We start from the raw sequence: 12010 nt of genomic DNA, 5'->3' as shown, positions 1-12010 counted from the left end.
AATCGCATTGAGAAATATAAGACTGAGGACCAACTAGGAGTTTAGATTGGGTCCAATTTTTGAACCCGATCTAAGCCTTGGATCTTCAAATACAGATCGAGTTGGATTTATTTATGTCAAGTTCGGGTTTAGTTACGGGTCAACCCGATGTATTAGTAGCCCTACAAATCAACTTCATTTTTGGATGCAGGAGACCAATTTTTGAATAGATTCAGTTCATATCTTTGATTTGTCTCCTCTTGTAAATATTCCATATATTTTTTTATTTGTTTAGGAAAGTTGCCTAGTAATAAAGAATCCTTCACAAAATTGTAATTTTTTATTTTTAGAAGGATATCATCTAACCAAGAAATTCCTGCCGCATACATGTATGAATCTCTAACCTGGAGTAAGAGTAATTTTCAAAAAAAAATTCATGTTTTTAGGTCAGCTTTATTTTTGGATACAGGGACTAATTCTTTTGAATGGAGTCAACTCATATCTCTGATATGAGCTTAAAAGGGAATATTAGCTTATATGATTATAATTCGGCTTCATTTTTGGATATAGGAGACCAATTCGTTGAATAATGGAGGTAATTCATATGAGAATGGGAGCCCACATGATTAGTAATCAGCTTTATTTCTAAATACAGGGGATCAATTTTTTGAAAGGAGTTAACTATATCTTTGATTTGTCTCCTTTTGTAAATATTTCATATATTTCTTTTATTTGTTTGGAAGGTTGCCTGGTGAGAAGTAATCACATAGTTGTAATTTTCATGAATATCCTTGCCATATATATATATGCATGCATCCCTATAACTATATATTATACTCTCATCTTCTCTTCTATTATGATGAAAGTAACTCTCAAAAAGTTCTTTATGTTTTTAGATCAACTTCATTTTTGGGTTAAGAGACCAATTCTTTGAATGGAATCAACTCATATCTTTGATATGAGAGGAAATGTAAGCCCACATGATTATAGATTAGCTTTATCTTTAGGTATAGAAGACCAATCTCTTGAATGGAGTTAACTCATATCTTTGATTTGTCTTCTCTTGTAAATATTTCATATATTTCTTTCATTTGTTTTGGAAGGTTACTTGGTGATAAGGAATCCTCCACCTATTTTTAATTTTCATCTTGGAAGAATATCTTCTATTTAAAGAATCCTTGCCGTACACATGCATGTATCTTTATATATGCATATTATACTCTCCTCTTCTCCCTCTCACCTTAAGGAAGAGTAATTTTCAAAAACTTCATCACCGTTCTAGCCTAAATTAAGATTTAATTAATCCAAAGAATAAAAAATATTTAATTAATTATCTTCTCTCTCACCTTAATCAACCTGAGTTATTTTTAAATTTGACTTGAAATTAATCTCAAATATAGTTTGTTGGTTCAAGTTTGACTTGTTCAATTTTAAATTGAACTTGTTCGCATTTTCACTAGCTAATCTCGAGCTGTGCATTCTGCCGGACAGATAACATATTTAAAAAGGTTGAGGTAGGTTGAGCTAGGACCGAGTTTTTTTAAAGATTAAAGCAATTTATTTTGGCCTGGGCTTGGCCAGGTCTAGTTAAGCCTTGTGGTCTACTTTCCAAGTCCTCGAACCACTTGGCCAGCTCTCCTATATAATCTTATAATTGACCGAGTGAATAACGAGCCATTTATATCATTACAGCACAAGTACAACCGATCAATGGTTCTATAGAAAAAAAAATTTTTAAAATTTTTTTATTTCTCAACACCAACTCCTCTCATCAGCTGCCATATTGATTTATTACAAATTTATGAATCATCTCATGAATTTTTATTTCCATTGTATGGCATGACATATACATGCATGGCTCTTGGGCTTCGAGCTTCAAACCGAATCTCAAAATTCTTTTTTTTAAAAAAAATACAAAAATATACTATAAAAATTTTAAATATTAATACTTAAATATTCTTAACAGCCATTTCAGTACTTTAGAACTTCTTCCCTTAAGTAATATACCAACAAAATCTAGGATCTAATAAAAAAAATCCAGAGTTTATTCACAGCTACCTAATATCAAGAATGGTGCTTTTGGCGGGGCAGAGATTCGATTTCATTTCATGGGCGTTTGTGGTTTTATGGCGGCGGAGTATCCTTACGCTTTAACTTTCCTGAAGATTCCACGTGCTTCCTTGACCCAAAAATGGGCACCTTTGTCTCGTGGACACTGGCGTGAAAGAAGGAACAAGCGATTCAAAATATTTTTTCAAAAAGTATTTGAATATGTAAAAATAATACAATTAGAAGAAACATTAACCAGTCAATGAGACATCTCCCAAAAAAGATTAAAAAACCCAATTCAACTGTGATATATTAGTGAAGAAGTTTTCTTTTTTTTTCTTGAATTTAATAAGCATCACCTCCACTCATTCCCACCGTTTTAGTCTCATGGCTTAGGTTTTCCCAGAATACTACAAATAAAATGTAAGAATGCGAGTTTGTTTTGATTATTCTAATTTATCTTGCAACCAAATGGGTCTTCTAATGTTAATGACTCAAATATGTGAGTCTGATCCATAAGTGATAAAGAGTTATTTTACCTGTCTCCACAAAGATTAAACCTGATTGGATTCCCGTCCCTCCAAATAAGGGCAGGGCTATTTCAGCTTCAAATCCCAGACAAAGAAGTTAGACAAAATTGTGTTGGGATTTGAAGGGGAGGGTGCTAAATTTAGTTTTGAATGATGCTTCCTCTCAAGATTTTATGATGAAAATGTTCTATTAAAATATTAAACCGACGATGGGAATTCTTTTTATATATAAATATTTTTTCAGAATAAGAATGTTGGAACTTGGCCAAAGCTAGATGAGACTAGGATTTAAAGCCGCCAGAATCGATTCTACAGCACAAGAAGCTGAGGCCGTCTCCCTCGGTTGTGCTTTCTCCAGCACAGCAGTGTGAGATCATCTCTGCCATCTCTGATAGCAAATCATGCATTTAGAAAGTAAATCTAAATATATGATGAAACCGGCCAAGTTTGTACAGTGTCAATCAGATAATGAACTACAAACAATATTAACGAAAATGATACTAATTGCTGGACTCTGAACATAAATATAGAAAAACTAGTTATTAGTCCATGGAACTCCATGTCTGAGTTACAAGGCTGCACAGCTGCATATGAAATTCTAGACAGCAAATCCAGCGACAGATTGAAAGCTGTTAACAATGATTCATTTTTAGCAACATAAATTGTTGGTTCGATAGTGTTTGGAAAGAAACATGAAAAATATTACTTCATCTTTGCTTCAGTGAAGAGAACATGTTTATTCACCCGTGGGTCGTACTTACGAAACTCAAGTTTCTCTGTGATTCTCCGAGGATTCTTTCGCTTAACGTAAAAGAATCCAGTTCCAGCAGCTGAAACCAGCCTGATGAAAATTGATCCACCCTTTGCTTTTCCCATATATGTTGATAAATGTATCTAGAAAAAGAAAGCAAACAAACATTTCAGTAAGTTTAAAAGTAACCAGCATTACAAAAATTATCAAAAATCAGGACAAATATGAAAATTTTCCATAAGTGTAAAAGTAACTGACAAAAGGGCCATTCCTTGGTGCAATAGTAAAGGCTCAGGCTGATAAGTGCAATGGCATGGATTCGAGTCCTGAGATAGCCATTTTGTGTAAAAAATTTCCAAAGATTAGGTCTGTCCTCAGTTCGCCCCTCCCAAGACCCCAGATTTTCGGAACATAACTGTTAAGTGCACATCTGTGCACATTTTTAGCACTCTTTTGTACCTAATTTTCTGAAGTTCTCCTGCATATAACTCTTAAAAAGATGTATTTCTTTATTTTGGTTCCTTGTTGTAATTGAAGGTCCTTCCAGGCCAAACCCACCTAAAACCTGGGTCACTCCCTATCTTTCCACTGCATCATCACGATTCATCTCTATTGTTATGGACAGAAGTTCATCTCAACCAATTGCGATCAGGCACATTTTAGCCATGGATCCCTTCTCTTTGCACCACTCTCACTTCATCACAAAAGAGAAGATCCTTTTAGCATCCAATCCCATAAATAATGACTGAAGTTGCATGGACGACTTGGGATAAACCTAGAAGAAAATGCTCAAAAATCCTTTATCGATAAATTGAGAAGAACCTAAGAGATTTGGTGTCAGACATGCATGGAGGCAAAATGTTTCTACATACTGGATTAAGACGGTGGAGAAGTTAAAGAAAATAAGATTGTTAAAAGTGACAAGAATAAATGACAAGGGATGATCAACCAATTAATTGACAAGAAAAGATTCAACTAATATTATTGTTTTCTGAGGGTGCGCTTGGCTATGTAAAAAGCACAAGAGGTTATGTATGTCTTGGATTTCAAAGAAAAAATGAAGCACCACAATGACATCCATCGTATCAAAATTGTTATTTTTAGAAGTCACCACAAAAACTCTAAACTGTAAAAAAAAAGTAGGGGTGATAATGTTAGATGTATGCCCTAGAAGCCAATCTGGCTGACACATTGTTAATTCTAGGACATAATTTTGTACTTGACTATTTATTATTGAATAAATAAAAGACATCTTTTTCATTCATATTGTTTATGTGTCTATGAATCGTCCAATAATTAATAAGATGATGATGCATATTCTTAAGAGTTAAAAATTTGAGCCATGCATCATTGGTGATTAATTTCTGAATGCTCCTGATCAATAGATCATCACGAGGACGGTGATCGATCCGATGAGATCAATGCACACATTGCTTTCCTTGTGGATGGACGAGACTCGAGTCCACGGTGTAGTGACACTGAAGTAATAGTGCATGTGCTTGTTAAAGAACAAGGATATTGAGCGTGACCAAGACAAGAAGTCACTTGGATGTCTATCCACTCGTCAGTGACTTGCTTGATGTTGCAGTAGTGTGACTGGTCCTTTGATCTGCGGTGCTTCGACTACTCACAGTGAGGTTATTGTAGTTTGACTGCACGTATACATGGTCTCTAAACATACGGGTCCATGCAGTGTAGATTGGCTACAATAGGTTCACTGCAGGAGTAGAGTATGTACCTATATGGAATCTATCGACCTTAGTAAATAAGGAGAGATCCTATGTGATTTATAAGACTGAGTTCGTAAGACCTCGGTCGGGGCAGTAAAAACAGTGGAGAAAGAGTTTTCCACTCTCGAACTTAAGTCGAATAAATCTTGACATAGGACAGACGATGGGGTTTGACGAGTTGTCCATGACCTCCGTCCTGTAGGGATCCACGATAATAGGACAGTATCACACAATAACTGCACCTAGAGGTTCATCATTCCATTCTGCTGGGTAGCCACTACATGCTGTTAGGTGTCACTGGTGGATGGTGAGACTCACAGGGAATATCTCGATGGTCGATAAACCCTAATGAGTTGAGTTGAAATCATTCCAACCCATTGAAAGGAGTTTTCAATGATATTGTGATAGAGATCGCAATATATCTCACTACCAGTCAGAATAGAACCTATGGGGTCACACACATTAGAGGCATTGACCGATCCGATGGTTGAATCGTGATTATGAATCACAAGTAATCAATTCGATTGATGATCAGTTGAAGAAGGAACAATGGAAATTAATTAATTGGACTTAAACACGAATCCTACTTGGAGTAGGATTCCGAAAGTCCTAATTAGATTAGGACTGGAAATCCTACTTGGACTAGGACTGAGAGTCCTACTTGAAGTAGGATTCCTACAATCCTAATTAGATTAGAATTTTGAATTCAATATAGATTCCTACTTAGAATAGGATTCCTATAAGTCCTAATTAGATTAGGACTTCGGCTTCAAATAAGAGTCCTAATTGGATTAGGACTAAAATTGAATAAGTCCTAATTGGATTAGGATTTCTTAAATCCTAATTAATTATTAATCTAATGAATTAACATGACCCCTAATTGGATTAAGATTGAAGAGTTCAATTGAGTCATAATTCATTTGAGTTCTAATTGGATTAGGACTAGCATTGATTAAACCCAAAATTGGTTCACCCTTGGTCTAAGCCTAATTAGATTAGGACTTAACCACATTAGGGCCTCCTAATCCCCCTTAGAGGAGGATTAGATTAACCAAGAAGGAGAGGCGCCCGCCCCTCCTCCTTTTCCTCCTCGGTGCGGCAACACAAGAGGGGCCGGCGCCCCTCTTGGAAATTTGTCAAGGAGCTCCTAAAAGTTAGGAGCTCCACATCCTATTTAAAGGGAAGAGGGGGTAGCACCTAGGGCATTCAAGCCCTCTTGTTTTCAGCCGTGAGCCCCTCTCCCTTTCCCTTGGATCAGCCGCAAGCAAGGAGGAAGAACAAGGTGGTGTTGGCGGCCTCATCCTCTTCCCTTCCTTCATCCAACGTAAGGGGAAAAAAAAGGCTGCAAGGTGCTTTGATTCTTCTTCAAGTTTCATCCTTCTTCTTCCTCCTCCCAAGCACAATCAAGGGTTGATCAAAAGGGAGAAGATCAGCCATCAAAACCAATCTCTACAAGAGAGCTAGCACTCCGGGGAGATTGAAGCGTTTGGATCGGTTTTCGCTTCGTGTGGATACTCGTAGAGGCTGGACATGTATGCGGCTTCAAGCGAGCCTTCTTCCAAAAATCACGATCATCAGTTTGCGGTGATCATCTACCCGCATAAGGTGAAGATCTGATCTTCCAAATAGTTTTAAAGTTTTTAATTCTAATCTAACTATGAACAGTTTTGAATAATGTTCATGAGATGAACGTTGATCCCGCGCATGCCAATTCCGCTGTCATCTGAATTTTTTTTAATTTTCTGCGGCATGGGCGGGTTTCCAACAGTGGTATCAGAGCCTAGGCTTCGTAGTTTAAGGTTAGAATTAATTATAAACGGGCATGTTAGATCTGAAATTTGAAAGGTTATGCATGCTGAAAATTTTCTGCATGCAGATTTTTTCAGGGTTGCTAATTTTTGCATGCTGTATTTTTATGTGATAAGTTGATGACTCTATTGCATTATTAATGAGATTACAAAGGTTTAGAATCATGTCTAGCATGATCAGTAACCCATGTCATAACGTAATCAATTAGATTTCAGATCTAAAAATTATAATTGCTGCATATGGTGATGATCATTGGATTCAAACCCTTTTGGTATCAAATGTAAAGTCCTGCGATGTGATCTGTAATGTCATGTAATTTTTCAAATACTTGCATTCATCTTATTTGATGTTTTGAGAGGCCTGCGTACCTCCTAAAAAGGGGATGCAATTTATTTTTATATATCTGGTTGTAATTCTGTGATGTAATGTATGTCAACGATCAAGTCAAAGACAGTACATGAGATGAACAACGATCTGAGCGGTTGATGACGATTGGATCAAGAGTTGATCAGGGATCGAATCAAGGAGGCTCAGGACCAATTCAAGAGTTGAAGACCAGCTGATCGATTGACGTGCATGTGCTTGTAATATGACCTAATTAGAATCCATGATCATCACCTATTTAAATTCTGCTTTTATTTATTGCTGCAATTATAACTGCCTGTGATGTGCTATTTGCATGTGATGCGAATGAGAGCGGAATAGATAGGTTTACATGTGATGCAAACTAGTAGAGCAATCCTAATGAGACCTAAACTAAAACCTCTTCAATCAAGTCGAAAGTGAACCAACATGAGCGAGTCATATTAGATTAATTGATCTAATTGGTGTCTAGGAAAGCATGAATGGTGGTTACTTAATTAGGACCTTACTCTATGAGTAAGGGGAGCCTCCTACCTGCTTACCTGGCCAATTGTTCGATTACCTCTTATGAAGAGCTCAAGTTGCAAACACTAAGACATGATTAATCAATATTAAGTCCATAGGTCTTCCATCGTAGTAGAGCTGCTAAGGTCTTTCTGGTGTTGACTTGTCTCGGCTGGACACAGTGGGCAAGTGGCATCAGGGGGCTGGACCTCTCTATAGACATGAGATGTTGTAGGGGTAAAGATGGGGTTGGGCACCAATAACTATTAGGTGAGGACCCAATGACGACTTTATTTCTACGGTTATACGGTGGGTCTGACTTAACTAAGGAATGGGACCAATAACTGTTAGGTGAGGTCTTCATATAACTTAGAGACCAAGTAGCACTGCAACATGCTTGAGAAGCATTGTACAAGAGTTGTACACTCATCCATTTATGTGTCACCAATAACTGTTAGGTTAGGTGGCATATAAATCGGTGGGACCGCAGTACCCACTAGAAATCCTAGTCGTGTAGGATTTCTGTTTTCCTACCAGGAAAGTGTGAGAAATTCGAGAAAATAGTGGAATGTACATTTGTTCTAAAAGATCCTAGAACAAATTAGGATCAAGTACAAAAGTCTAACTATAATTTTTACTCTCTGCAGATCATAATGTCAGCTTCAAACCCTTTGACTCGTATTCTTGAGACTAACTGATTGACCGGTACTAATTACAGAGACTGTCTTAAACATCTCAAAATTATTTTGAGTTGCAAGAAAATAGGCTATGTACTCGACAATGATATCCCCACATTACCAGCACGTCCGACCGCTGATCAGCGTGCGACGCATAAAAAGTGGACAGACGATGACATTAGGTTCAAGTGCTATATCATGGCATCCATATCCAATGAACTCCAATGTCAGCATTAAAATATGAAGACTACTAGGGACATACTGGCACACCTGCAAGAATTGTATGGTGAGCAGAGTCGCACAGCTCATTTTGAAGTGTCTAAGAAGCTCTTCAAGGCAAAGATGCGCGAGGGGCAGTCTGTCCATGATCACGGTCTGACTATGATCAAGGACCTAGAGGAGCTTGAGAGCTCGGTATGAACATGCACAAGGAATTGCAAGTAGATCTGATCCTTCAATCCCTTCCTGATTCATTTGGACAATTTATAGTAAATTACCACATGAATAAGATTGAATGCACTAAGACTGAACTGTTAAACATGTTGGTAACTGCTGAGGGAGCCTTGAAATATTCAAGGGGCAATGTTCTTGCTACTTAGTTGACTTCTGATTCCAAGAGAAAGTCTACTTGAAAGAAAAAGAAGCCAGCGAAGAAACAGAAGAAAGACAAGAAGCCAAAGAAGGAAGTTCAAAAGAAAAAGACTAATGACAAAGGAAAATGTTTCCACTGCAATGTCGATGGCCACTGGAAGGGAACTGCCCTTTATACCTCGAGAGCCTGAAGAACAAGAAGGCAGACATACCTTCAGAAGGTATGTTAGACTTGCTCGTAATTGAAACTAACCTTACGGTTTTCTCTACTTCGAGTTGGGTTATAGATTATGATTCTAGTGCTCATTTGTGCACTACTATACAGGATCTAAAAAAAAGTAGAAGGCTGACGGAATGTGCAGTAACCCTTCGGGTTGGCAACGGGGCAAAAGTTGCTGCTGTGGTTGTGGGCACTTATCCTCTGCGACTACCGTCTGATTTTAGTTTATTACTTAGAGACTGTTATTATGTACCTGCTGCTAGCAGAAATTTGATTTCTGTTTCATGTCTAGCACAGGAAGGTCATGTTTTTACATTTGACAAAAACTGTTGTTCTATTTATTTCCGAAATAAAATAGTCACACGTGGTTTTATGATTGACAGTTTCTAACATTTGCATATGGATGTATCTGTAAATGTGTCTGAGCAAGAAGTGAGTGCCAAAAGATCCAAGAGATTCAGGGATGAGATAAACCAAAAATATTTGTGGCACCTTAGGCTTGGCCATATTGGAGAGGACAGAATGAACAAAATGGATAAAGATGGGCTTCTCGGCTTATTGACTTCCGAGTCATATCCAGTTTGCGAGTCCTGTCTTCAAGGAAAAATGATTAGATTGCCCTTTGTAGGATATGGGGAGAGGACCACTGAAATACTTATCCTGGTACATACAGATGTGTGTGGCACATTCGATGTGCTAGCCAGGGGTCGTTATTCGTACTTCATTACCTTTACCGATGATTATTCACGGTATGGATATGTGTATCTTATGAGACATGTTACGGGGGAACTAAGCCGCCATGCTCCACGTGGCCGGCACGCGCGCCCATGAAGACTACGGCTGTCCTTTGATCCAGCAATCCGACCCCGAGTCGGACATCTTCGGCTCCACAGCCCGACCTCGAGTCGGCTGCCCTTCGATCCAGCAGTCCGGCCCCGAGTCGGACATCTTCGGCTTCGCAGCCCGACCCCGAGTCGGCTGCCCCTTAATCTAGCAATCCGACCCCAAGTCGGATATCCTCAGCACCGCAGCCCGACCCCGGGTCGGCTGCCCCCTGATCCAGCACTCCGACCCCGAGTCGGAGATCTCTTGATAACGACAGGCTGCTTCCCAGAGGCACGCCGAGGCCTCCTGCTCCACTACTCCCTGCAACGGCTGTATCCGATGCTGTTCCACGATCTCCTGTATCAGCCGTACAAAGCGGAACTCCACTACGCCCTGTCATGGCCGTACCCAGCGCTGCTCCACGACGCCCTGTAACGGCCATGTCAGTGGCCACTCCGTCGCGCCCACGATGACAAACCCCCCTCAGAGACCCCCCAGCCAGGTATATATGCGGCTGGGGGGAGAAGGGGGGGTAAGCAATATCTTCCAGAGCACTCTCTTGCTTGCGATTATTATCTCTCCTTCTCCTCCAATCTCCTCTGACTTGATCGTCGGAGGGCCCCCACTACCCCAGTGGTGGTGCGAGGCTTGCTCGCAGGTTTCCCGGTGGAAGGTGGAGCGTAACCAACACCAACCAAGACAACTCAGACGGAACCCCGTTCACACCGCTGTGTCAATCGTTCTCGGTTTGGACCACCAGCAACAGTTGGCGCTAGAGGAAGGGCCTGATCTCAGAGCGATCGTAATGGCACGGCGAGGTGGTCGTGGAGCTTCCAATGCCTCCGGTCGCGGGGCCTCTCGCACCTCCGGCCGGGAGGCCGCTGCGTCTCCAACACATTCTCAGCAACACTCAACCGTTCCACCCCCGATTCAGATGGTCGAAGCCGCTCAGTTCGACCAGTTAGCCCAGCAGGTCCGCACCCTCGCGGAGGCAGTGCAGAACCTGCAGCGTGTGATGTCTCGGGCGCCGCAGCGGGCCCAGGAGCCGCTGCTCCCTGAGCGCTCACCTGTCCTCCTTAACCCGCGCTCCTTCCTCTCCCATGGGGAGGAGCGCCGGCGCGAGGAAGATTCTCGAGCACGGTCCATTCTGCCGGGACCGTCCCATCGAAGCTGCGCGGGGTACAAGAGGCGGGCCCGGGCGCGTTCCCAGACCCCCCAGTCCTCAAGGAACCCGCGCTCCAGTCGGTCCCCCTCTCGGTGCTCCTTGTCTCCCACCCACCGGTCGCGCTCCCTGGACCGGTGGATGGACGATCTCCACCGACAACTCCAGGTCCTGAAGGGCCACTCTAAAGATCCCTTCGCCGACTTGGAGATCTCCTCCCAACCGGCGCTTGCCTCGAGGATCCTGCGGACCCCAAATCCGTCGGGATTCAAAATGCCGGCGATCGAGCCCTATGACGGGGCGGCGGACCTGCGGGATCACGTGGAGAGTTTCAGGACTCTTATGCTCCTCCATGGAGCATCAGATCCTCTCCTCTGCAAGGCCTTCCCGGCGACCCTCCGTGGCCCAGCCAGGGCGTGGTTCGCCGGCCTGGAGGCTGACTCTATCCAGTCCTTTGACCAGTTCACTCGCCTCTTCATCAGCCATTTCGCCGTCAGTAGCCGGCGGCGATTGGTTTCCGACTCCCTCTTTGATGTCCGGCAAAATGAGGGAGAAAGCCTGCGGGATTACCTTACCCGCTTCAACAAGGCTACATTGGAGGTCCGGAACCTGAGCCAGAAGGTGGCTCTCTCAGCCCTGAAGCGTGGCTTCCGGAAGGGCAGACTCACCTTCTCCCTGGACAAACGCCTGCCGCGGAGCCTCCCGGAGCTGTTGTCTCGGGCGAACCAGTATGCAGACGCCGAGGAGGCAGCCGCCCACCGGAACAAGGAGGCCGCCGAGGCCCCTCTAAAGCTCGGGAAGAAAAGGCGAAAAGAGGCAC

At 41.8% G+C, this 12010-nt stretch overlaps 1 protein-coding gene across 4 annotated transcripts in view; it reads right to left on the bottom strand.

Moving 5' to 3' along the window:
• Window positions 1–3043: 3043 nt before the first annotated feature.
• Window positions 3044–12010, bottom strand: part of LOC148703190 (uncharacterized) — a 47501-nt gene continuing 38534 nt past the window's right edge. For all 4 annotated transcript variants that reach the window (XM_039126727.2, XM_088723538.1, XM_088723537.2 and 1 more), the window contains one exon: window positions 3044–3452. In XM_039126727.2, the coding sequence (XP_038982655.1) occupies window positions 3261–3434 (174 nt within the window). In that variant the 5' untranslated portion in view covers window positions 3435–3452 and the 3' untranslated portion in view covers window positions 3044–3260. The remainder of the gene's footprint in view (window positions 3453–12010) is intronic.

Source organism: Phoenix dactylifera, chromosome 6, assembly GCF_051530095.1.
Source record: "Phoenix dactylifera cultivar Ajwa chromosome 6, Ajwa_hap1_PhDact_Kaust_v1.1, whole genome shotgun sequence".
NCBI lineage: Eukaryota > Viridiplantae > Streptophyta > Magnoliopsida > Arecales > Arecaceae > Phoenix > Phoenix dactylifera.
The sequence above is the reverse complement of the archived record's forward strand: the minus strand, read 5'-3'. Positions and strand labels throughout refer to the sequence as shown.